Source organism: Oryctolagus cuniculus, chromosome 14 (genome assembly GCF_051225735.1).
Source record: "Oryctolagus cuniculus isolate XC-2025 breed Fujian yellow rabbit chromosome 14, ASM5122573v1, whole genome shotgun sequence".
Lineage (NCBI taxonomy): Eukaryota > Metazoa > Chordata > Mammalia > Lagomorpha > Leporidae > Oryctolagus > Oryctolagus cuniculus.
The window spans coordinates 39,828,469-39,855,927 of NC_142880.1; the positions used below are offsets into that span (position 1 = coordinate 39,828,469).

Sequence of the window (27,459 nt, forward strand, 5' to 3'; positions counted from 1 at the left end):
CTATACTAAACACCCACCCCTTGTCACTGATTTATATAATTTGGCAAATCTTTATTTTGCATTTGTTTTATGAAATTACTAGTCATGACATAAAGTGAAATTTAATATTTCTCATGCCTGCTTTTGTAAAATTCCACATTGGTGATCTCAGATTTCCAGTTAAAGTAACAGTAGAAAGAAAGAAATGTCTTCAGAAGATTTCATGATAAAAATGATAAAAGCAAGGGGCCGGTGCTGTGGCATAGTGGATAAAGCCTCAGCACCGGCATCCCATATGGGCGCTGGTTGGTGTCCTGGTTGCTCCATTTCCAATCCAGCTCTCTGCTATGGCCTGGGAAAGCAGTAGAAGATGGCCCAAGACCTTGGACCCCTGCACCCATGTGGGAGACTCGGAAAAAACTCCTGGTTCCTGGCTTCAGATTGGTGCAGCCCCGCCCATTACGGCCAGCTGGGGAGTGGACCAGCAGATGGAAGACCTCTCTCTCTCTGTCTCTCTACCTCTTCTCTCTCTGTGTAACTCTTTCAAATAAATAAATAAATCTTTAAAAAAAAATGATAAAGTGAGGCTGCCCAAAAGCTGGTAAACAATTGTTTGTTAATTATTGCAGATTATTTCTTTAAAGATGTAAGTTAGACTTTTATCTTCTTACAAATTAAAGTTTTTTGTAGGAGATTTGGAAAATATTGCTAAACACAAAATTGAAACTAACAATCTTATAATCCTGTCAGTTAAACACTGAGATTGTTGTGGCTTTTCAGTTTTTTTGTTTTTAATATTCTAAACAAGGAGATTAAGAATATTACTAAGATACCAACCATGCAAGTAGGGATCGATACTTAACCTTTCTTTTAAAATAGCGTGTTATTTCCTCCTGTGTAATGTTAGAATGTTCCCAATGCTTTATGCTTGTGGTAAACAGTACTGAATCTTAGGATTTTTGGTATTTCCTAGTAAATTTTTTCTAGATTTTAAAGATCTGTGAAACAGTTACTTTGTTAAATTTTACTTTTGTAAAATCAACTGATTCCTAATCCATTTTTCTAATGTGGGGGATGGATGAATCATTCTAGCTTTTTTTTTTTTTTGGACAGGCAGAGTGGACAGTGAGAGAGAGAGACAGAGAGAAAGGTCTTCCTTTGCCGTTGGTTCACCCTCCAATGGCCGCCGCGGCTGGCGCGCTGCGGCCGGTGCACCGCGCTGATCCGATGGCAGGAGCCAGGAGCCAGGTGCTTTTCCTGGTCTCCCATGGGGTGCAGGGCCCAAGCACCTGGGCCATCCTCCACTGCACTCCCTGGCCACAGCAGAGAGCTGGCCTGGAAGAGGGGCAACCGGGACAGAATCCGGCGCCCCGACCGGGACTAGAACCCGGTGTGCCGGCGCCGCTAGGCGGAGGATTAGCCTAGTGAGCCGCGGCGCCGGCCCATTCTAGCTTTTTAACATGTATATTTTAATTGACTTATTTGAAAGGCAGAGTTACAGAGAGATCTTCCCATCTGCTGCTCCTTAAATGGCTGCAGCAGTCAGTACTGGGCCAGGTCATAGTCAGGTGCTTTACCTGGGTCTCCCATGTGGGTGGCGGGAACCCAAGAAGTTAGGCCATCTGCTGTTGCTTTCCCAAGTGCATTAGTAGGGAGCTGGATTGGAAGTGGAGCAGCTGGAACATGAATCAGCACCCATATAGGATGCAGGATGTCGTAGGCAGCAGCTTAACCCACTGCACCACAATGCCAGACCTTTGCTTGTGTGAGTGCCATATGTATTGTGCAAACTGCTATCCATCATTAAATTTCTAAACTTCGGACCTGAAGGAGACCCCAGACAGGCAGCCTCCTCAATTTATGTGTTAGGAGTCTAAGTGCACTTAGATTTTTCCATTTCAGAAAAAAAGATTGATCCCTTGTTAAAGGATGTACTTTTTTTTTTTTTTTTTAACAAAAAGTACTGCAATATTGCAATAGGTGTTTAGATGTTGTAGGCAAGTATTGATATATGGAAGTCTGACTAGATGCTAAACATTTTGCCCAAGTAGAGTGCTCACTTTTTTTCTTGTTTTAAAGATTAATTCATTTAGCCGGAGCCGTGGCTCACTAGGCTGATCCTCCGCCTTGCGGCGCCGGCACACCAGGTTCTAGTCCTGGTTGGGGTGCCAGATTCTGTCCTGGTTGCCCCTCTTCCAGGCCAGCTCTCTGCTGTGGCCAGGGAGTGCAGTGGAGGATGGCCCAGGTGCTTGGGCCCTGCACCCCATGGGAGACCAGGAGAAGCACCTGGCTCCTGGCTTTGGATCAGCGCGGTGCGCCGGCCGCGGTGGCCATTGGAGGGTGAACCAACGGCAAAGGAAGACCTTTCTCTCTGTCTCTCTCTCACTGTCCATTCTGCCTGTCCAAAAAAAAAAAAAAAAAAAAAAAAAAAAAAAAAGATTAATTCATTTATTTGAAAGACAGAGTTACAGAACGAGGGGGATCTTTAATCTGCTGGTTCACTCCCTAAATGATCACAATGACTGGGGCTCAGCCTGCCCAAAGTTGGAAGCCTAGAGCTCCATCCAGGTCTCCCACATGCATGACAGAAGTCCATGGACTTGGACCATCTTCTGCTTTCCCAGGCACATTAGTAGAGAGCTGGAAGAGAAGTGGAGCATGTATGCTCATATGGGATGCAGGTGACAGTTTAACCCACTGTACCACAATGCCACCCCAGAATACTCTTTTCAGCCCAGTGATAACGCTTTTTTTTTGGTTTTGTTTTGTTTTCCATTTTGCTAAATTACTGTTCACACTGGCAGACATAATACAAACATCTTAGTAATTTTTTTATGGGATACTAAAGTAATTATTCTTAATGGTTTGTGAAATTTAAAAGATGTGAAGCTGAAGTGTCTTGCAATTAATCATGTTTATCCAATATGGGAAAAACTTGAGGTAATTTAAATTTGGCAGATATGCGTTAAAAGAATGAGAAATTGTCAGTCTTAAACAGCTGGCTATTCTCTTTCTAGAACCACATGGTTTTTCATCAGTTTCCAGACATGTCTGCTTCATTCTTCTTACCACAGATCAGCTTTCACTACGTTGGCATGCTTCTGACCAAGCATGTGTGCATTTATTTGACAAATGTTTACTGAGCACCCGTTGTAAGCCAGGCACTATTTTATCTGTTTGGTGAAAGCAGGGGAAAGAAATAGGAAAAAAACCCTTTATACAGCTCACATTCTGGTTACCTTGATAGAGAAGGACAGGAAGAAAGCAGATAAACACATAATACATTTTATGGCATAACTAGGAGCTTGTAAGCATTGTGGAGAATATAGTAAATTGGAAGGGAAAAAGTAGAGCCAGGTTAGTAGACCGCAAGTTGCAGTTTTGAAGACTGATATTAAGGCCCTAGGGAAGGAGTAAAGAAGGAGTTAACCTTATGCATATACTCTGTGGGTAGAGCATTCCAGGCAGTAGAACTAGCCAATGTGAAGTCTCTAAATCAGAATATTCAAGAAAGAACCCTGAGAGCACCTTCACTGCATTGAGTGAATAAGACAGGAGGGAGTCAAAATGTAATAAGAGGTCAGAGGTCATGGGGCCAATGGGCTGTGTAGAGAAGGTACTAGCATGTAGGACTTAAAATTGACTTTCACTTTACTGGGATAGGGATCTAAGGAGAGTTTTGAATAGAGGTGATACATAAATTGTCTTGTTGCTTTGTCATTGGCTGCTTCCCCTAGTAATTGTTTCCTGATAAATTCTTTCTTTCTTTTTTTTTTTTTTTGACAGAGTGGACAGTGAGAGAGAGAGAGAGAGACAGAGAGAAAGGTCTTCCTTTTGCTGTTGGTTCACCCTCCAATGGCCGCCGCGGCCGGCGCACCGCGCTGATCCAAAGCCAGGAGCCAGGTGCTTCTCCTGGTCTCCCATGGGGTGCAGGGCCCAAGCACTTGGGCCATCCTCCACTGCCCTCCCGGGCCATAGCAGAGAGCTGGCCTGGAAGAGGAGCAACTGGGACAGAATCTGGTGCTCCGACCGGGACTAGAACCTGGTGTGCCGGCGCCGCTAGGCTGAGGATTAGCCTATTGAGCCGCGGCGCTGGCCTTGTTTCCTGATAAATTCTTAAACCCAAATATCTGGGAACTAGAATCTAATTATCCCATCTTGGGTCAAGTGCCTACCCTTGAACCAGGTATTTGGGTGTTGGTGGGAAAGAGTAAAAACAACCGTGACTGTGTCCATTCTTGAGCAAGGCAGACATCCCAAAAGATGGTGTGCTGCATTGTTGAATTGGAATACTTGCTAGACTGAAATGCTATGAGATGTTAATGCTGGGTCATTTGAAGAGCCTCTTCCAGATCCCTGCTTCTCATTTTTTCCTCTAGACTAGTCTTAGTAGTTTTCACTACTCCTCTGTGAACATGTGAAAATCACTATTTTTGTTACAATACAGGCAGAATGGAAAGAGTTGTGAACAAGGGAATAGAAGATAAGAATCCTAGGGAAAATTTATTTATTTATTTACTCAATATATATAATTGCTGTATGTCAACTACAGGTTTATACTCTGAAGATTCAGTGATAAATAAAATAGTCCCATGCTCAAGAATATGTAAATGACTTAAAGTCAAATTCAGCCCATTGACCTGTGCAAAACTACTTTAGAAAGTTCATTGGAAATGAAATTAACAGATGTTTTAATGCAAAAAAGTGTTTTGAAATCTATATATAGCTCTTTCTTAATGCACAAAATTTTTACACATAAGATTCTTAACACAAGATTTGCTCATTTTCTCATACACACACACATGAGGGATTCAAAAGACCATTAAGAGGAGAGTATTTGGCTTGGTGGTTTAAGTACCCAGATGAGATACCCTCATCCTACATTGGGGTGCCTGGATTTGAGGCCCAGCTCTGGCTCCTGACTCCAGCTTCCTGTCAGTTTAGATCATGGGAAACAGCAAGTGATGGCTCAAGCAACTGGGCCCGTGCCATCCATGTAGGAGACCCAGATTGAGTTCCCAGCTCCTGATCGCAGATGGCCCAGCACTGGTCATTGCAGGCATTTGGAGAGAGAATCAGCCAGTGGGAGCTCTGTCTCTCTCTGTATATCTCTGTCTCTCAAATATTTATATTTTTTTAAATGTTCACGGAAAGTCTCCTTTTTTTTTTTTTTTTTTTTTTTTTTTTTTTAAATTTCAGAAAGGAGAGAGTGCTCCCATCCACTGGCTTACCCCACAGATGTCTACAAGCACTGGGGTTGTTCTGAGGCCAAAGTCAGCAGCTAGGAACTCAATACAGGTCCCCATGTGGGTGGCAGGCACTCAACCACTCCTGCCTCCTAGGGTTTGTATCAGCAGGAAGCTAGAGTCAGGAGTTGGAGCTGGGAATTGAACTCAGGAAGCAGGTGTTTCAATCACTAGGAGAAACTGCTTCCTAGGCTCTCTTTTAATTCTGTTTTACCACAAACATCTTAAAGACCCCCCCCATATATATATATTTATCACATAAGGTTATGATTTAATAAAATTTAATTTCTTAAGACACCCAAGAAAAAAATAATCTTGGAATTTAAAATTTCAGTTTAAGAATTTAATAATAAAATAAATTTAGCTTTATGGAAAACCCCATTTGTATTTACTGAGATTATCAAGTACTTAAGACCCACTTGCATAGTAAATATCCCACAATTCCAAACCTATTGTTGTAAACTTAGGACAGTTTATAGTACAGAACATAGCTACATGTGGCTTCATTTCCCATGCCTGTAGATTTGTATTATCTATTTTTATAGGAGATACTTCCTTTTCAAATGCTTCTTTTGGTGATTTTGGTTCCATTCATGTGATCTCTAAATACACTTCATCAAACTGGTACTGTCCCTTTGTGTAAAAATAATTGTGAGTACTAAGAATGACTCCATTTGGATTATCGTCTTCCAAAGTCCTTGCCAAGTAATGTTTTTCTGATCCTGGAAGCCCTCTGAGAAGCACAAGAACTAGTCCAACATAAGATGTCTTCTTTCTTACAATCTGAGAAGCGAGTTTCTTGTCCTTGATAAGCACTTGTTCCCGCTTTATTTGTCTGTATCTTTGTTGGGGAAGAATGAGGAATAACTGAGGGTGGAAACGTGTAGTTGACAGGTCTCCACTGTGTAGCTGTGGTTACCCCAAGGGCTACAAAGCCATGTTTTCCTCAGAAGAGGTCAAAAGCAAGAATCATTGGATTCCACATGGGTGGAGGTGGAAGTGGCAGCAGTAGTGATAAAGGAGTAAGTACTAGACTGCAGAGCCGGCGCCGTGGCTCACTTGGTTAATCCTCCACCCGTGGCACCGGCATCCCATATGGGCGCCTGGTTCTAGTCCCGGTTGCTCCTCTTCCAGTCCAGCCCTCTGCTGTGGCCCGGGAGGGCAGTGGAAGATGGCCCAAGTGCTTGGGCGCCTGCACCCACATGGGAGACCAGGAAGAAGCACCTGGCTCCTGGCTTCGGATTGGCACAGCGCCAGCCGTAGCAGCCATTTGAGGGGTGAACCAATGGAAGGAAGACCTTTCTCTGTCTCTCTCTCACTAACTCTATCTGTCGAATAAAAAAAAAGTGCTGGACTGTAATTCACAGGTTCAGTATGCCTGTGTGCTTTGAAATTCAAACCTTTAGGAGATACAAACACATCTGAGACAGAAGTAGATTTCTGGTCCCCACCTATACCTGGTATATCAAGCCCGGATTTTGCACAGGAAGATTTAAAGGGACCTGAAGTTTGTTGGCATCAGACTCTGCAGGGGCTTGAGAGATTTTTTTTAAAGAATATTTTTATTTAATAAATATAAATTTTGAAAGTACAACTTTTGGATTATAGCGGTCCCCCCCAACCACCCTCCTACCCGCAAAGCATCCCATCTCTTACTCCCTCTCCCATCCCATTCTTCATTAAGATTCATTTTTAATTATCTTTATATACAGAAGATCAACTTAGTATATACTAAATAAAGATTGGGTTTGAGAGATTCTAAAAGCTCGTTCTGTCTTTGAGAATGCTGCAGTCCACAATAGAGTCAGTTGCTAGATTTAAAGAACTATTAAGATCAGAATCTCCTGGGTAATTATCTTCCAATTCCAGTGTGCAATCCTTTGTAAAACATTTTGACTCATTCAAAGCCATATGTGAAATTAATGGGTTTGAACTTAAAGAAGAGGCAGAATTCTCCGTTTTCCCTGTCCAAATCTGTATTTGGTGTAGAAAGAATAGGAGTCATACTATTTTTTTTTTTTTAAGATTTATTTATTAATTTGAAAGTCCAGAGTTACACAGAGAGAGAGAGAGAGAGAGAGGGAGAGGGAGATCTTCCATCTGATGGTTCACTCCCCAATTGGCCACAACGGCTGGAGCTGCGCCGATCCGAAGCCAGGAGCCAGGAGCTTCTTTCAGGTCTCCTACGCAGTTGCAGGGACCCAAGGACTTGGGCCATCTTGTACTGCTTTCCCAGGCCATAGCAGAAAGCTGAATTGGAAGTGGAGCAGCCAGATCTCGAACTGGCCCCCATATGGGATGCCAGTGCTTCAGGCCAGGGTGTTAACTCACGCCTAAAATGATGTTCTAAAAGTAGATTATGGGGCTGGCACCAGTTTGAGTCCCGGTTGCTCCACTTGCAATACAGCTCTCTGCTATGACCTGGGAAAGCAGCAGGAGATGGCCCAAGTCCTTGGGCCCCTGCATCAGCATGGGAGACCCTGAAGAAGCTGCTGGCTCCTGGCTTTGGATCGACACAGCTCCAGCCATTGCAGTCAATTGGTGAGTGAACCAGTGGGTGGAAGACCTCTCTCTCTGCCTCTCCTCTCTCTCTGTAACTCTGACTTTCAAATACATAAATAGGTATTTTTTAAAAAAAGTAGATTATGGTGATGGTTGTACAACTCTAAATTCATTTTTTCCATGATTTTTAAGACTTTTTATTTGAAAGTCAAAGTTACAGAGAGAGGAAGAGACAGAGAGAGAGCACGAGCGAGCGAGCGAGCAGGAGAGCTCTTTGTCCTGCTGGTTGACTCCCCAGATGGCTGCAATGGCCAGGGCCAGGCCAGGGAGAAATCAGGAGCCAGGCGCTTCTTCTAGGTCTTCCATGTGGGTGGCAGGGGACAAAACACTTGGACCTGTGCGGGCCAGCCGCACCAGTCGAACGGAACCTGAAGGGGCACGTGGGAATGAAAAGAGGGACAAGGACGCAGAGAATGGAGCCAAGACAAAAGACTGATCAAGGCTTCCAGCATCTCAGAGATATTTATACATAACCAGCTGTAGCTCAAGGCAACACAGAAGGTAACAACATACACAAGCAACATAGTTAATTTTAGCAGAGTGTTCTTGTTTGATCATTCTCCTTCAACATGGGAGTACCTGATTTTTTTATCCCAGGAATTCCACAAGCCAAGACTGACCTTGACTTGTCTATGACTTGTTTATGGGCTGCCTACATGGACCATCTACCACTGCTTTTCCCAGGCCTTTAGCGGGGAACTGGATCAGAAGTGGAGTAGTCAGGACAGGAACTGGCGCCTATATTGGGTGCCAAAGGCTTTACCTGCTATGCCACAATGCCGGCCCCTCCATGAACTTTTTGAAGTGCCGTTGTGTTCTTGGTGGGTATCAAAGTTGTTATACCACTGTTTCTGAAGAGCAAAAGATAACCCTCCAGAGTGCTAGGCAAGCCAAGGTTGATGGGTGCAGAGGAAGTTGGGATTCCACTCCGTGTCCCTGTACAAGGCCTGGAGTGTTTTGGGTCCTCATCAGTAGGATAATTGGAAGGTAATTATTAAAATAAACCCACTGACAGTGCAGCAAGAGAAAGAAAACTTGCCCTTTAACATGAATATCCCTTCAGTGCCCTCTGCTGATAGTCTTTACTGTGGTGGGGGAAGTTGTGCTGTGGTGGAGTGGGTAAAGCTGCCACCTGCAATGCTGGCATCCCATATGGGTGCCGGTTCGAGTCCTGGCTGCTCCACTTCCGATCCAGCTCTCTGCTATGATCTGGGAAAGCAGTAGAAGATGGCTCAAAGTCCTTGGGCCCCTGCACCCACACAGGAAACCCTGAAGAGGCTCCTGGCTCGTGACTTCAGATCCGCACAGCTCTGGCCATTGCGACCAATTAGGGAGTGACCCAGCAGATGGAAGACTTTCTTTACCTCTCCTCTCTCTGTGTAACTCTGAACAGGTATTGCAAAAGAGGGAATTTGAAGCTGAGAGATGGGCTGATAACTGGCTTACCACTGCTGAATTTGTGGTGCCATTGCCTGTGCTGCTGAACTCTGAAGTCTGTATCTAGATGTGATAGATCTTATTGCACCAAAGTCAACAATTTTGTGCTTTTTTGATACTTTTGTCTTTGAAGGAATGGCTGGTCTTCTAATTGCTATCATTAAAGGTCTTTAGTATGTTATATCAAATACGAATTCAAACCCTTGCAAAATCAAATGCTAGTTAATTACATAAGATTAATTTTGAAAGTAAGAAAATCTCACTTTGAATCTAGTTGAAGAATAGCACATGGCACAGAACATAATTTTCTGCTCTCTCATCTAGTTCTCTTCCAAGATCTAATTAAGGGAGGGGACAGGAAGAACTTTAAAACAGCATGAATGTCTGTTGTTTGATCATGTCTGTGTAATATTGTCAGTGGAAATACTGGTTTATGGAATGGTGATCTTTTTTATAGCTTTATAAAATATGTTTTGACTTTAGGGAAGTTTTAGTTTTAAAGACTTTCATGGGGCTGGCACTGTGGTATAGCAGGTAAAGCTGCTGCCTGTAGTGCTGGCAACCCATATGGGATCCCGGCTGCTCCATTTCCAATCCAGCTCTCTGCTATGGCCTGGGAAAGCAGTAGAAGATGGTCCAAGTCCTAAGGCCCCTGCACCCGCATGGGAGACCTGGAAGAAGCTCCTGGCTTCGATTGGCGCAGCTCCGGCCCTTGTGGCCAACTGGGGAGTAAACCAGTGGATGGAGACCTCTCTCTCTCTCTGCCTCTCCTTCTTTCTCTGTGTGTAACTCTTTCAAGTAAATAAATAAATCTTTTTTAAAAAACTTATGTATTATAATTTGTAGAAAAAAATATCCTGCTGCTTGTTCAGTTTCCCATACTTGTTCTCTGTGGTACATAGTTAATTTACAAATTCATTAAAATCCTTATTATGAATAAAGCTTATGTAATGCACTTGAGTGAGAAACTATCTTATTATGTATACTGTATAAGAAGCCTACAGCAAGAGAGAATGATTTACCTGTTAGTTTTTTTAATACTTCATTATACAATTGACTAAAGGTAAACATAGATAAAAGGAAAATTTTTAAGAGTTACCAATTACATTACTTGCATTTTGGTTTTAAGGTCACCCTGGTTCAGAGTGAACACATCTGGGTAATGAGCACCCTGACAAAAGGAATTTTTTTTTTTTTATAACAGGCAGACTGGACAGTGAGAGAGACAGAAAGGTCTTCCTTTTGCGGTTGGTTCACCCTCCAGTGGCCGCCGCGGCTGGCGTGCATGCTTCTCCTGGTCTCCCATGGGGTGCAGGGCCCAAGCACCTGGGCCATCCTCCACTGCCCTCCTGGGCCATAGCAGAGAGCTGGCCTGGAAGAGGGGCAACCGGGACAGAATCCGGCACCCCGACTGGGACTAGAACCCAGTGTGCCAGCGCCATAGGCAGAGGATTAGCCTATTGAGCCGCGGCGCAGGCCAACAAAAGGATTCTGACATTCCTCAAGATAGCCTCCTCCCTCCCCTTACCACCTTTTTCTTATCTTTAGCTAGTTTTCAGAAATTTAATTATGTATTTTGGTATGGGTTTCTTTGGCCTGGTCCTTTTTGAACTCCACTAACCTTCAAGAATCCGCAGGTTTTTGTCTTCCCAGATTTGGTAAAATTGCAGACATTATAGTTATCCCCCTTATCTTCAGTTTTGCATTCTGAAAGTATTAGGTGGAAAACAGCAAAAATAAACAATTCATAGGTTTTAAAATATGTGCCATTGTGGGTAGCATGATAAAATCTCACTCCATCTGGCTAGGACACCAGTCATCCTCTCAGTCCATAAAGTTTATACTGCTTAGTCCATTAGACTGTCGTGGTATCACAATACTTTCTTCAAGTAATTCTTATTTTACTTATTGCCCCAGAAGTGCAAGAGGAATCACACTGGCAGTTTTCTTACAATATATTGTTACATTTGTTCTATTGTATTAGTAGCTACTGTTCTTAATCTTTTACTGTGTCTAATTTATAAAATAAATTCTTTTTTTTAAAGGGTGCTAACTTTTTTTTTTTTTTTAATTTTTTGACAGGCAGAGTGGACAGTGAGAGAGAGAGACAGAGAGAAAGGTCTTCCTTTTGCCGTTGGTTCACCCTCCAATGGCCGCCGCGGCCAGCGCGCTGCGGCCGGCGTACCGCGCTGATCCGATGGCAGGAGCCAGGAGCCAGGTGCTTTTCCTGGTCTCCCATGGGGTGCAGGGCCCAAGCACCTGGGCCATCCTCCACTGCACTCCCTGGCCACAGCAGAGAGCTGGCCTGGAAGAGGGGCAACCGGGACAGAATCCGGCGCCCCGACCGGGACTAGAACCCGGTGTGCCGGCACCGCTAGGCGGAGGATTAGCCTAGTGAGCCGCGGCGCCGGCCGTGCTAACTTTTTTTTAAAGATTTATTTATTTACTTGAAAGTCAAGAGTTACGCAGAGAGAGAAGGAGAGGCAGAGAGAGTGAGAGGTCCTCCATCCGCTGGTGCACTCCCCTGATGGCCGCAACGGCCAGAGCTGCGCCGATCCGAAGCCAGGAGCCAGCATCTTCTTCAGGGTCTCCCACGCCGATGCAGGGGCCCAAGGACTTGGACCATCTCCTGCTGCTTTCCCAGGCCATATCAGAGAGCTGTATTGGAAGTGGAGCAGCTGGGACTCAAACTGGTGCCCGTATGGGATGCTGGCACTATAGGAGGCAGCTTTACCCACTACGCCAAAGCGTCAGCCCCTTACAAAATAAATTCTATCATAGTTACGCATGTGTAGGAAAAACACATACAGTTCAGAACCACAGGTGGTTTCAGCCATCCAGTGAGGGTTTAGGAATATATGAAGGGGGCAGGCTGTATTTCTTTGAATACTTTGTTCAGCTCTACCTTCATAAATGTTAAAATGTTAGATAGTATGGTCACAGAGATCTCAAGACAGAAAGGTTTTCCATCCTCTGGTTCACTCCTCAAATGGCCACAATAGCTGGAGCTGGGCCGATCAGGAGCCAGGAGCTTCTGTAAGGCCTCCCATGAGGATTCAGGGGCCCAGGCTCTTGGACCCTCTTCTGCTTCGCCAGGCCACAGGCAGAGAGCTGTATTGGAAAAGGAGCAGCTGGGACACGAACCAGTGCTGCAGGCAGAGGCTTAAGGCTGTTTTCTCTCATTTAGATTGAGTAATTGCTGCAATTCTATCTTCACTGCTTGTTTTGTCCTCTCTGTTAAGACCATTTATTTAAAACTTCTTTTTAAAGAATTATTTTAGGCCGGCGCCACGGCTCACTAGGCTAACCCTCCGCCTGCGGCGCCGGCACAGCAGGTTCTAGTCCCGGTCGGGTCACTGGATTCTGTCCCGGTTGCCCCTCTTCCAGGCCAGCTCTCTGCTGTGGCCCGGGAGGGCAGTGGAGGATGGCCCAAGTGCTTGGGCCCTGCACCCCATGGGAGACCAGGAGAAGCACCTGGCTCCTGGCTTTGGATCAGCGTGGTGCGCCAGCTGCAGCGGCCATTGGAGGGTGAACCAACAGAAAAGGAAGACCTTTCTCTCTCTCTCTCACTGTCCACTCTGCCTGTCAAAAAAAAAAAAATTTTATTTATTTGAAAGACGGAGTTACAGAGAGAGAGGTAGAGCCAGAGAGAGAGAGAGGTCTTCCATTCTGCTGGTTCACTCCCCAAATGGCCATAATGGCCAGAGCTGAACTGATCCAGTCAGGAGCTAGGAGCTCCCATGTGGGTGCAGGGGCCCAAGATCTTTCCCAGGCCATAGCAGAGAGCGGGATCGCAAGAGGAGCAGCCGGGACTAGAACTGGCGCTCATATGGGATGCCAGTGCTTCAGGCTGAGGCTTTAACCCACTGTGCCACAGCATTGGCCCCTGAAACTTTTAAAAACATTTTTACTGGCCGGCGCCGTGGCTCAATAGGCTAATCCTCCACCTTGCGGCGCCGGCACACCGGGTTCTAGTCCCGGTCGGGGCGCCGGATTCTATCCCGGTTGCCCCTCTTCCAGGCCAGCTCTCTGCTATGGCCAGGGAGTGCAGTGGAGGATGGCCCAGGTGCTTGGGCCCTGTACCCCATGGGAGACCAGGAAAAGCACCTGGCTCCTGCCATTGGATCAGTGCCGTGCGCCGGCTGCAGCGGCGGCCATTGGAGGGTGAACCAACGGCAAAGGAAGACCTTTCTCTCTCTGTCTCTCTCACTGTCCACTCTGCCTGTCAAAAAAATAAAAATAAAAATAAAAATAAATTTTTTTTACTTACTGTAGTTTTAAGTGCTAGAATTTCTTGTTGGTTTTTCATTTGTTCTGTTTCTTTGCTTCAACTTTTTATTAGTTTATTTCTTTCATAAATGTTTGTAATTGCTCATTGAAACTTTTATAATGGTTACTTTAAAATCCTTCTCAGATAATTCCAACATCTGTGGCAGCTCATTGTTGGCATCTGTTGATTGCTTTCTCATTCAAGTTGGTATTTTACTGGTTCTTGGTAACATGAGTGATTTTCAGTTGATCATGGACATTTTGGTTGTTAGAAGGCTCTGGCATTTATTGACGTGTTTAGATTTTTTTTTTAAGCAGGTCCCCTCTAACACCATGCTGGTGGGGGAAAGGGACACTGCCTTATTACTCTCAGTTGAGGGTGAAAGTGCACTTGCTCCACTTGGTATTTGGTGATAGGGTGGATGCCTTGTGCTCATCTGAGGTAAAGCTTCAGGACCCTCGCTGGCCTCCACTGATTACCAGCAAGCTGGGAACGGTTGCCTCATTCCTGCCGCTGAGCATGAAAGTTTGGATCCTCAGTTGGTCTTCTCTGGTGCTGTCCTGGCACAAGAGGGATGGGTACTTGTTAAATAACTGGTGGTTGAGGTCTAGAACTCTTCACTTGGCCTAGGCTGACAGGTAGGGTTAGGGCTGCCTCTTTCTCTGTGGCATTTGGCTGGTATAAAGTGGCATTTGTCTAAAAGTTTTGTATGTTGCTAGGTTACTGCTTTCCTAGTCCTTAGCTAGAAGAGCAGGCTTTTTGGGGGAGTTTTTGTCCTCATTGGTGTTTGTGGGTTGCAACTTCTCCACTTCTGCCATGATTCTTGGTTATGTGAGTATGATGCAAAACAAAAACCCAAAGATCTCACTGCCCTGTGATTCCTCAGGTCTTGTGCACCATAACTTGTCTCTCCTCACATACAGAGTATTCCTATGTTTGCTTAAATATAATGTCCTGGGGTGTTTTTTTTTTTTTTTAAAGATTTATTTATTTATTTGAAAGGCAGAGAGAGAGAGAGAGAGAGAGAGATCTTTGATCCATTGGTTACTTCCCAAATGGCTGCAATGGCTGAAGCTGGGCTGATGTGAAGCCAGGAGCCAGGAGCTTCCCTTGGGGTCTCCCATGTGGGTGCAGGGGTCCAAGGACTTGGGCCATCTTCTGCTGCTTTCTCAGGCCATACCAGATAGCTGGATCAGGACTTAAACCGGCACCCATATGGGATGCCTGCACTGCAGGCAGCGGCTTTACCCACTACACCACAGCACCAGCCCCTGTTCTGAGTTTTAAACTGTGCTACTTGACAGGAAGGAAATGGAGAAGTGTATCTATTCCATCTTGGTCTGAAACCTTAAGTTCCCTTTTGGTCTTCCCCAAAGGGAACTTTTTTTTTTTAAGATTTATTTATTTGAAAGAGTTACACAGAGAGAGGAGAGGCAGAGAAAGGTCTTCTGTCTGGTGGTTCACTCCCCAATTGACTGCAATGGCCAGAGCTGCACCGATCTGAAGCCAAGAGCCAGGAGCTTCTTCCGGGTCTCCCACACAGGTGTAGGGGCCTGAGGACTTGGGCCATCTTCTACTGCTGCTTTCCCAGGCTATACCAGAGAGCTGGGTTGGAAGTGGAGCAGCCAGGACTCAAACCGGCCCCCATATGGGATGCCGGTGCTTCAGGCCAGGGCATTAACCCGCTGCGCCACAGCACCGCCCCTCCCCACCCCTGCGACTCTTATCCTGAATTGTAATGATGGATGTTGCATTTTATGTTTTTGAACTGATTATATTGGAATTTTTAGTAGGTACTCTTTTACATCTGGGTTCTTTACTCAGGATCAGCTTTGTGAGATGAATCCATATTGTGGTTTGTAGTTTCAGCTGGTTTACTTTCATGGCCAATATAGTGTTTCATTGTGTGAATGTACTGAAGTTTACCTGATTTACTGTTGATAATTTGGGTAGTTTCTGTTTTTCATGTATAATGAGTAGTGCTGCTATGAACATTCTGTTGTATGTCTTTGAACATTTATATGGGAAATTATTGATGTAAGAAACAAGATACCAGGAAAACACTACACAAATATGTGTAATTAACTGTATACACATAACATAAAGGGGGAAAGAACTACTTTTCTGTATTCCTGATCCAGCTGAGATGAACAATTTCTTACGTATCCTTCCCAAAGAAATGTTTAGCCCTGAATTGTTTACCTTGTTGCGGGTTTTTCTGTTGGATCATGAATGGCAGGGTAGAAACTTCCACTTCCTCCACTCCACACTGATGGATTAACTAAGGCTACAACAATATGTGGAGAACAGAGAGCAGGTGTAGGGAGTCTCTTTGGCAGCTTTTCCTTGGCCTCTAGTTCCCTAATAAGGTGCCTATGCCCATTTAAGTCTAAGCAGGGCAGGCTGGCTGGATCTGAGAAAACAGTTTTTTGCTGTATAAGTATTTTCAGTAGGGCTTGTTGCCTTTCTGTGAGGCTTTACTCCAGCAGTGTTTGCCTTTCCATTTAGGGTGTTCCTGAATGAGACACATATAGTTAAACATTTCATTGTGTGGGAAAATGCAGGCAGAGTCAGTTCTGCAAAGTAGATTTGTAGTTTTGCTTCTTGGGCCAGATTTGTGTAGAATAATAATAAATGGTTTTAAAGTAGAATTAGGTTGTTGGTTGCCTAGAAATAGGCTTTTAGGAATGTTGAGACCTATTATTTCTTGTCCTCCTTTTTTCTGATGAAGATACAAGTATATCCAGGGCATTTTTAAACTGTGGCCAGTGAAATGAAAATATTGCTACCATGAGTTTTCAGATTTTGTGTGTTGATGAATCTTGTGCTAAATTTTCTTGCTGACTTTATCCTACTAGTGTTAAAAAGGCTCAGTATTATTCCTTTTTTTGTTGTTTGACAGGGAGAGTTAGACAGTGAGAGAGAGCGACAGAAAGGTCTTCCTTCCGTTGGTTCACCCCTCAAATGGCCGCTGCGGCTGGCGCGCTGTGCTGCTCTGAAGCCAGGAGCCAGGTGCCTCCTCCTGGTCTCCCGTGTGGGTGCAGGGCCCAAGCAGTTGGGCCATCCTCCACTGCCCTCCTGGGCCACAGTAGAGAGCTGGACTGGAAGAGGAGCAACCAGGACAGAACCGGCGCCCCAACCGGGACTAGAACCTGAGTGCCAGCGCCGCAGGCGGAAGATTAGCCTAGTGAGCCGCGGTGCCAGCCATCAGTATTATTCCTATTAACATGATTGCTCGATTTTGTTTAGGTTTGCTGGCAGTTCCTTATGTCTTAGGATATAGAGAACTGGGAATATATGATTTAAGTGAAGTTTTTGAGGTTTCTTAATTCCTCTCGGTGGTTAAGCGTGGTATGTGTGTACATGATACATACTGTTTTTGTTTTGGGTTTAGGCGTTACTTTTCATTTTGTCATAATTTTTGTTTTAAATATTTATTTATTTGAGAGGTAGAGTCACAGACAGTGAGAGAGCAGGACAGAGAGAAAGTTCTTCCACCTGCTGGTTCACTCCCCAAATGACCACAACAGCCAGAGCTGGGAGGATCTGAAACCAGGAGCTTCTTCGGGTCTCCCACGTGGGTGTAGGGGCCCAAGGACTTGGGCCGTCCTCTACTGCTTTTCCAGGCCATAGCAGGGAGCTGGATCGGAAAAGGAGCAGCCAGAATGCTGGTGCTGCAGGTGAAGGCTTGGTCCACTGTGCCAAACACTGGCCCCCATAATTTTGTTTGATAATTAGGTGATTTTCATAGTTGTAAAATAAGACGATTCACAGGTTTAATGTTTAATTCCCTATCCTCTTTGAGAACAGTGAAGATCAGGAAGCTTATGATAAAATAATGAACATTTTATGAAAGCATATTTTGGAAGAACCGTTGCTTTTATTTATTTATTTATTCTCTCCAAATTTCCAGGAGTCAGTCCATGTTAGAGCAGTGGTTTCAACTTCTGTTGTCTCAAAGTCCCTTTACACTTTTTTTTAAAAAGATTTATTTTATTTATTTGAAAAAGTTACAGAGACATAGAGAAGTCTTTCATCCACTGGTTCACTCCCCAAATGGCTGCAACGGCTGAAGCTGAGCCTATCTGAAGCCAGGAGCCAGGGGCTTTTTCTGGGCCTCCCATGTGGGTGCAGGGGCCCAAGGGTTTGGGCCATCCCTCGTTTCTTTCCTAGGCACATTAGCAGGGAGCTGGATTGGAAGTGGAACAGCTGGGACTCGAACTGGCACCTATATGGGATGCTGGCGCTGCAGTCCAGGGCTTTAACCCACTATGCCACAACACTAGCCCCTCCCTTTACACTCTTGAAAAATAAAGTCTTCGAAGAAAAAGCCAAGTTTCAGAACTTTTCTTTACCATATTAGAAGATAAAGCAAAGAAATTTTAGAAGTACTTGCTAATTCATTTATAAATAATGTATATCCACTATGTGTTAATAGAAGTAATTTTCATGAAAATAACTATATTCTTTTTTTGAGACAGAGTTAGAGACAGAGAGAAAGGTCTTCCTTTTCGTTGGTTCACCCCCCAAATGGCCGCTATGGCCGGCGCTGCAGCGATCTGAAGCCAGGTGCTTCCTCCTGGTCTCCCATGTGAGTGCAGGGCCCAAGCACTTGGTCCATCGTCCACCGTCTTCCTACAGCAGAGAGCTGGACTGGAAGAGGAGCAACCAGGACTAGAACCTGGTGTGCTGGCGCCGCAGGCGGAGGATTAGCCTAGTGAGCTGCAGCGCCGGCTGAAAATAACTATATTCTAAACCTTCCAAATTGGTGAGATGATTGGGTTTGTTGTATATTTACAAATCTCTTAAATACCTGGATTAATGAATAGGAGGCAGCTGAAACTTTTTCAGTCTTGACTGTATTCAATTTGTTGTTTCATGTAGTCTCTAGAAAACACCATGTAAATGGACAATGAAAGTAGAAACATCATCTCTATGTTACATGGACTGGATGTTGCCCATATGGGATGTTGGTGGTTTTACCTGCTATGCCACAGTCCCAGCCCCAGATGAGTCTGCCTTAAATGCTTTGAGGAGGCCCCATTGCAGGCAAGCTGCAGTCTCAGCTTCAATGCCATCTACTGAATTTGCTACAGTTAAAACACTGGTACCAAGGCTGGTGTTGTGGTATAGGGCTTAAGCTACCGTCTGCAACGCCAGCATCCCATATGGACGCCAGTTTGAGAACCGGCTGTTTCACTTGTGATCCAGCTCCCTGATGATGCGCTGGGAAAGCGGCAGAAGATGGTCCAAGTGCTTGGGCCCCTGCCCCCGCCCCCGCCCCATGTGGGAGACAAACGAAGCTCCTGCTTCCTGGCTTTAGATCAGCTCAGCTCTGGCCATTATGGCCATTTGAGAAGTGAACCAGCAGATGGAAGATCTCTCTCTGTGTCTCTTCCTCTCTGTGTCATTCTGACTTTTAAATAAACAAATCTTAAAAAAAGAAAAAAATGCTAGTACTTGGGTCTCAGGCACCTTTAAAAAAATTTTTTTTTTGAAAAGCAGAGTGACACAGAGAGGGAGGTGAGGGAAGAGAGAGCGAGTTTCCATCTCCTGCTTCACTGCCCAAATGCCTCCATCAGCCAGATGAGAGCCAGGTGCAACCAGAAGCCAGGAACTTCTTCTGGGTCTTCCGCATGGGTGGCAGGAACTCAAGTATTTGACTCTCCTCTGCTGCCTGCTAGATGTGTTAGTGGAAGCAGAGCAGGAGGGTGGGACTTACACCCAGACACTGATAGGAAATGCTGGCGTCCCAAGCAGCAGCTTAACCTGCGGTGCCACATTGCATGCCCCAGCACTCTACCATGAGGAAGACCCCAATCCCTGCCTTTCAGTGCCCTCAGCTGAGGTTCCTTGGGGCGGAAGTATAGAGTTTGAGGAAAGTAGAGAGCCTTGCAGAATGAGTATAGTTCTGTTTTGTTGGTGTTGGTAGATTAAATTAAAGTTTCAATCTTTTACCTGTGTAAGACTGACCAGGGAAAGGTTTTGCCAAGGATTTATTTATTTATTTGAAAGACAGAGTATTGGGGGCGGGGGGAGAGAGTCTTCCATCTGCTGGTTCACTCTTTTTTTTTTTTTTTTGACAGGCAGAGTGGACAGTGAGAGAGAGAGACAGAGAGAAAGGTCTTCCTTTGCCGTTGGTTCACCCTCCAATGGCTGCCGCGGCCAGCCGGTGCGCCGTGCTGATCCGATGGCAGGAGCCAGGAGCCAGGTGCTTTTCCTGGTCTCCCATGGGGTGCAGGGCCCAAGCACCTGGGCCATCCTCCACTGCACTCCCTGGCCACAGCAGAGAGCTGGCCTGGAAGAGGGGCAACCGGGACAGAATCCGGCGCCCCGACCGGGACTAGAACCCGGTGTGCCGGCGCCACTAGGCGGAGGATTAGCCTAGTGAGCCGTGGCGCCGGCCCTGGTTCACTCTTTAGTTAGCCACAATGGACGGGGCTGGGCCGGGCCAAAGCCAGGAGCTAAGAACTTCTGCTGTCTGCCACATGGGTGCAGGGAGCCGGATCTGAAGTGGTGCAGCCAGGATTCAATCAGTGCCCACATGGGATGCTGGTGTTGCAGTTGGTTTTACTTTCTATGCCACAGCACTGGCCTCACCAAGGGTGTTTTAATGAATCAAAGACAAAAGTAAAAAATGGGAGTTTAAAAAGGTTCAGGTCCCCTTGATTTTGACCCTGGGCGATAGAGATGGTAATCTGACCACAGTGTTGTGCCTGGGATCCCTATCAGGGGCTTTCCGGAGCTGAAGTCCTTTGAGTGGTGGTGGTGGAGAATGTCTCCTTCTGAAGCTGAAACTGAATTGCGTCAGCAGTGGGGTCCACACTTACTTGGACTCAAAGTAGACAGTCTCCTCTGACCCGTCTTGCAGACAGGAATGTGAGTGCAGGACATCTTGTCAGTAGAGATTAGTCTGGTTAATTGGTAACTGGAGATATTAACATGCTTAGTTAGGTGACCCTGCGCTTATGGTGTCCCTCAGCTTTCATAGTTTGTCATCCAATCACCTAATGAGGAGCAGTCCCAAGCCTGTGGTGAGTTTAAGTGTTCAGGACCATGCATTAAGGGGCTTCTGGGCTCCTGATCCCATAGGCCAGACCTGCTAAATCCATTAGTGATGGGGATCAAGATTACTGTTAATCCTCTAAGAGAACAGGTCAATAGTGTTTAAGTCTCCATCCCTTGTGAATATGCCCTGTCGCCCCCCCCCCCCCCCAGTTGGCACTTGGCCCTGATGAGTAACCAAGAAGATGGTTTAAACAACAGTTGTAACCAGGTTTCCTAGAACGTGGACTAGGAGCTTTAAGGAGCTAGTGAGCAAGAAGGATGGGTCATGGTTCCTCCTTGGTGCTGTGATGCTGCTCAACCCCAGTGGGAGGACAGACAGGGGTCTTTGGAACTGCTTAGTTGCTGGTGGCGAGGACCAGCAGCCTCTTCAGCATACCAGCCTCTTCAGCCCTAGGCTACCATCATTTCTGCCTAAGAGAGCTCTGGCTCACTTCTGTTTTTGTGGTCTTGGGTTGTGCCCTGCCCTCCTCACAGATTTCCTATCTCTGGTTCTTGTGGGGTGCGGTGCCTTCAAGGGGGGGGGCGTCTCCTGTGCCTGCCACCCTGCTGTTACCATGTTCAGTCCTCAGATGTGTTCTTGTGGAGTTAGAACTGGATTTAATTAGGAAAGTAAACTGATAGAACTGAAGTTTGAGACTGGTAGGACACTAATGGTGTCCTGATTTTGAATGCTTCTGTTTAGTGTTTACATGGGAATGTGGTTTTAAATAAAGTGTTTTTGTTATTATCAACTTTGTTTTATTTACAGAGCCCTCCAACATAAGAATAACCTTTTAAATACATTTTAATGGAAATCTTAAGATTTCACATACATGCTTGACTATCATCTGTATCTTAATTTTCAGTTGCCAAGTGATACATTCTTGCTTTAATATAAAATATTTTAGTTTCTGGTGGTCTTTTCTTGTTTTAAAAACTTACAACCAAAGGTCATTCAGTTTTTCTTTTCCATTAACAGACATATGTAGAGTATGTCGGTCGGAAGGAACACCCGAGAAACCTCTTTATCATCCTTGTGTATGTACTGGCAGTATTAAATTTATCCATCAAGAGTGGTAAGTTATACTTTTAGAAAATTTTATAACTGAATTTTGCCCATTTATAACTTCTGTCATTTGTGTAGTTAGAGTGATCACGTTAATGAACTTTGTCTTTAATTAGTATTTGTTAAAATTCCAGACAATTTGAAAGATTGGAAAAGGAATTATTCATAGTTCTTAATACCATGCCTTTTATTTTGGTTGATCTAGGTGTACATGAATACTCTTGTTATTTCTACTGTGGAGAGCTTATTTTGTCCATTGAGAGTTTTTTCCTTTTCTAGTTTTGTTTGGCATAATTATGGCTTACATTTATGAGCTGGTTTGTCTCAAGTGTTCCTCAGCACTTTTTATTTATTTAAAGAGTTACACAGAGAGAGGAGAGGCAGAGAGAGAGGTCTTCCATTCGATGGTTCACTTCCCAATTGGCTGCAGCAGCCGGAGCTGCACTGGTCCGGAGCCAGGAGCTTCCTTCGGATCGCCCACGTGGGTCTGACGCAGGGAGGTGAAGAGGCCCAAGCACTTGGGCCACCTTCTACTGCTTTCCCAGGCCATAGCAGAGAGCTGGATCGGAAGTGGAGCAGCTGGGTCTTGAACCAGTGCCCATATGGGATGCTGGCACTTCAGGCCAGGGTGTTAACCCGCTGCGCCACAGCGCCAGCTCCCTCAGCACTTTAACAACTAATCTAATTTTTACAAGAAAAATGTGGAATATTATTATGCAGATGAGAAAATTGAGGCCTAGAAAGGTTAATAACTTCTCAGCTCCAACCAGCCAGTTAGTGGCAGAATCAGGATTCAGACCTAACTGAAGTACCACTATTATCGGATCACTGTTGTTAGAATTGATGTGGCTACTTGGAGATTTTTTCATACTCATTTAATTTGAAGAATTACAATTTAGATTAATTGGCCCTTTTTAATAATATTGTTACTGTTTTTGATATGTTAATATACTGTTTTATCTTTAGCTATTGTAGTTCAGTACTTTGAGAAGGGAGTTATAAAAAGTTAATACTCAATTTATTTGGAATTGTCAAAATTGTAAAAGTTCTATGATACATAGAGTTTTAATGCAAGCAGAACACTAGTTTTCAGTGAAACTTTAATGTTTCTAGTTTGTAAACTGTATTTATTAGTGTGTTTGTAATTACAGCTTAGTTCAGTGGCTGAAACACAGTCGAAAAGAATACTGTGAATTATGCAAGCACAGATTTGCTTTCACACCAAGTAAGTTTAGAAATTTTCACTTTTTTTGTGTGTAGGGGGGTGGTATTACTGGAAGCTTTAAGGTATTTATTGATTTAAAGCAACTGTGAACTGTTTTCAACTTCATTATTTTTTGATAATAGAAAATATTGCAATTCTATTTAGGAAAATATTTTTAGAAACTTGTCATCTTTTAACATATCATATATATTTTGTAGGTACTATTCGCCACCCCCCCCTTTTTTAAAAAAAAAAGCTTTTAATTATAGACAGAGGTATATATATGTGTGTGTATATATATCCACATTTCTCCATCACTTTTTTAAAAAAAGATTTCAATTAATTCATTTATTTGAGAGGCAGAGTTACAGAGAGAGAGACAGACAGAGAGAGAGGTCTTCTATCTGCTGGTTCACTTCCCAAATGGCTGCAATGGCCAGAGCTGGGATGATCTGAAGCCAAGAACCAAGAGCTTCTTTTGGGTCTCCCATGTGGGTGCAGGGGCCCAGGCACTTGGGCCATCCTCCACTGCTTTCCCAGGCCATTAGCAGGGAGCTGTGTCAAGTGGGGCAGCTGGGACTTGAACTGGTGCACATATGGGATGCAAGTGCCACAGGTGGAGACCTAACCTACTATGCCACGGCACCAGCCCTGTTGCCCATTTTTCAGCTCATGGGATACTCTTTCTTTTTTTACCTGTGCTTTCTTTACCAACTTTTCCATCTTTTTTATTTTTCTCACCTTTAAAAAATACTGTATCGAGACAATATGGTGCAGCTGGTTAATCTACCTCCTACAGCATTGGCATGCCATGTGGGTGTGCCAGTTGGAGTCCTGGCTGCTCTACTTCCAATCCAGCTTCCTGCTGAGCTTCCTTCTAACATGCCCAGGAAAGCATCAGTGATGGCCCAAGTACTTGGGACCTCCTATCCACATTGGGGTTCCTGGCTGGCTTGGACCTGTCCCAGCCCCTGGCATTCTCTCTCTCTCTCTCTCTCTGTCTTCTTACTGTGATGCTCTAATCTGTAAGTTGGGGTTAATTTCCAGTTTCTCATTCCTCAAAGAAAGTGTCAGGAAAGTCTGGAGAAATGACTTCATCCAATTCTGGTACAGATTTAGGGTCTCGTGTGTGTGTGTGTCTCTCTTTAAGATTTTATTTATTTGAGAGGTAGAGTTACAGACAGAGGAAGAGACAAAGAGAAAGATATTCTATCTGCTAGTATTTGTAAATGCTTGATATTTTTCAGGTCTTTAAAATTTCAATAATTCTTACACCTGTTAATGTTTAATATTTACCCCAAAATATTAGAGGATTATAATGGCGTAGTAATAATTTGAAGTATTTTTCATTTTGTGATTCCTATCACAGGTTGTTTGGTGCTTTAGTTTTTTGAGTTTTTTAAAAAAAATAAAAAAACCAGAGCTACTAAGTATAATGCAGTAAGAGTGTTAGTTTTATTTTGTTTTTATTTGAAGAGTGGAAATGGTTAAAGTGGATTTATTGTCAGTTTTGGAGATTTATAGTCAAAACATCAAAAAATATTAATTCTATTACTTTGTAGTTTTTCCTTTTCTGTAGTGCATAAAAGTGCTCTGACTTGTTAAGATGTATAACAAATGAAAGACTAGTTGAATGTTTTCATGAAGTTTGAAATAGTCATGTGGGCTTTCACTTTGAGGCCAATAAGCATATTTTATACATTTTAGTTTTCATTGCACAGTCATGTACTCTGTTTCCTTTATCTTTCTCAAGAAAATTATTAATGGTTACTGACTTGCTCTTGGGTAGCAAGTGTTCTGTTGAAGTCAGTGGTCTGTGTGGGTGTGCTGTTAAAAGGTGCCTTTTGTTAATTGTCTGCTCCTGAATGCTTGTAGGTGTCAGTTTGTGGTAGTGCTTTTAAACATCTTAGAACGTCAATCTTGAAAATCTTATGTATTAGAACTCCTTGCTTTCGCCTCTTTGGAGAAAGAGTTGTTTGCCCTGGAGTTTATTTCTCAGTTTTCTGCAATGCATAACATTTTTAATAAGCAGTGGTTTTTATTGAAAATAATTGAAAAGGAAATCTTCATAAAATATGGCAGAGAATCTTTTTCTGAGTGTGTTGAACTACATGTTGCAGAGAAGTGGAAATTTATCATGTGGAAATTCAAGTACTATGTTAAGTTTGGGAGGGCATGGTTGGACTGTTTGCTGTCACATGAAATGGCTGTGGTGCAGATCTCTGTGCTTTTTGAGTGTTCTGTCTAATGCTTACATTTTATGAGATGATGACATATCATTGGTTCCACCTTCTGATCTTTTTTAGTTTGGGAACCTAAATAATTAGAGTATTTGAATGCTAAAGTACATGTAAATTAACATTATGTGAGATTCATGACTGAATGAGGGAAATGAACTTTTTTTTTTTTTTTTGACAGGCAGAGTAGATAGTGAGAGAGAGAGAGACAGAGAGAAAGGTTTTCCTTTTGCCGTTGGTTCACCCTCCAATGGCTGCTGCGGCCGGCGCGCTGCGCCGATCCGATGGCAGGAGCCAGGTACTTATCCTGGTCTCCCATGGGGTGCAGGGCCCAAGCACCTGGGCCATCCTCCACTGCCTTCCCGGGCCACAGCAGAGAGCTGGCCTGGAAGACGGGCAACCGGGACAGAATCCAGTGCCCCGACCGGGACTAGAACCCGGTGTGCTGGCACCGCAAGGTGGAGGATTAACCTAGTGAGCCGCGGCGCCGGCCGGGAAATGAACTTCTAATGAATCTTTTGCTGCCTGGAGCCCCTTTTGTTGATTTCTGCATCTTACATGTGATTTGCCTCATAAATGACTTCTTAGAAAAATGGGGTATTATTGTAACTATTTGATTCACTTTTTTTAATAGGAAAAAAACTTAAGGACAATACAGATGTTGAAAGTTAATATAGTTCTACACGTCTAATTTACATTTATGAATTAAGCCATTTAAATTTTTTCATGAAATTTTATGTACTTTTTCCCTTTTGTAGTTTATTCCCCAGATATGCCTTCACGGCTTCCAATCCAAGACATATTTGCTGGACTGGTTACAAGTATTGGCACTGCAATACGATACTGGTTTCATTATACACTTGTGGCCTTTGCATGGTTGGGAGTTGTTCCTCTTACAGCATGTGAGTATTGGTACATCTGGTTGGAGTTACTTACATATTTTTATCTATTATAAAGTAGTAATATATTATATTGTTGTTTGAATGTTCAATTATTTGATGCTATAATGTCATTTATTAGGAATGCTTCAGTTAGAAAACATTCCTGTGAACTGAGTTTATTTTTTTTTTTTTGAGGTTTATACATATCCTCAAAAATGTACTTTTTCTGTTGCAGCAAATGAAATACATTTTTTAAAGATTTTATTTATTTATTTGTAAGGCAGAGTCACAGAGAGGCAGAGGCAGAGAGAAAGAGAGGTCTTCTGTCAGCTGGTTCACTCCACAGGTGTCCACAATGGCCTAAGTTGGGCCAGTACAAAGTTGGGAGCTTCTGTGTCTCCCACACGGGTGCAGGCGCCCAAGGATTTGGGCCATCTTCCACTTCTTTCCCAGACCATACCAGAGAACTGGATCAGAGGTGGAGCAGCTGGGAGTCGAACTGGCACCCATGTGGTATGCTGGCACTGTAGGCAGCGGCTTTACCTGCTACAGCACAGCGCTGGCCCCATGAGCTGAGTTTTTTTGTTTGTTTTTTGAAGTTTTTTAAATTTATTTGAAAGAGTTACACAGAGGGAGGAGAGGCAGAGAGAGAGGTCAGTCTTCCATCCGATGGTTCACTCCCCAACTGGCCACAGCAGCCAGAGCTGTGCCGATCCGAAGCCAGGAGCCAGGAGCTTCCTCCAGGTCTCCATGCGGGTGCAGGGGTCCAAGGACTTGGGCCATCTTCCACTGCTTTCCCAGGCCATAGCAGAGAGCTGGATTGGAAGAGGAGCAACCGGGACTAGAACGGGTGCCCATATGAGATGCTGGCACCTCAGGCCAGGGCGTTAACCTGCTGGGCCACAGCGTGGCCCCAGAACTGAGTTTTTAAATAGTTTTTTTTCTTGAGTGAGTGTGGGAAAGAAAAAATAGAGTATACAGAGAACAGGAAAGTTCTTGAAAGAATTGAAAAAGTACATCAGACCATATTTAGAACTCAGATTTTTATTCCTTGAAGTGCATTAGAATTTTCAAGAAGTTCAGAATATGGATTCTTTTGGGATCACTCCCACCCCTTTCAGACATACTCAGGTATCTAATGGCTTATCTTTCAGGTATGGGAAACTTGAGAGATGGGTCCACTGTCCAACCCTCTTTTTTTTTTTTTTTAAGATTTGTTTATTTATTTGAAAGGCAGAGTTAGAGAGAGAGAACGGAGACAGAGGGAGAGAGAGATCTTCTATGCTCTGGTTTACTCCCCAGATGGCTGCAATTTCTGGAACTGGGCCAGGCTGAAGCCAAGAACCGGGAGCTTCCCAATCTCACATGTGGGTGCAGGGGCCCAGGGACTTGGGCCATCTTACGCTGCCTTCCCAGGCCATTAGCAGGGAGCTGTATCAGAAGTGGAGCACCTGGGACTCTATAACTGACACCCATGTGGGATGCTGGTGCTGCAGGCAGCAACTTTACCCACTACACCACAGCGCCGGC

At 44.2% G+C, this 27,459-nt stretch overlaps 1 protein-coding gene across 5 annotated transcripts in view; it reads left to right on the plus strand.

The window, feature by feature from the left end:
- MARCHF6 (membrane associated ring-CH-type finger 6) overlaps positions 1 to 27,459 on the plus strand; it is a 98,272-nt gene that overhangs the window by 2,451 nt on the left and 68,362 nt on the right. For all 5 annotated transcript variants that reach the window (XR_016220078.1, XR_016220079.1, XR_016220080.1 and 2 more), the window contains exons 2-4: positions 21,521 to 21,617; positions 22,759 to 22,832; positions 25,807 to 25,950. Coding sequence is in view for 2 of the 5 variants with exons in the window: in XM_051853570.3 (XP_051709530.1) it covers positions 21,521 to 21,617; positions 22,759 to 22,832; positions 25,807 to 25,950 (315 nt within the window). In the remaining 3 variants the exon portion in view is untranslated. The remainder of the gene's footprint in view (positions 1 to 21,520; positions 21,618 to 22,758; positions 22,833 to 25,806; positions 25,951 to 27,459) is intronic.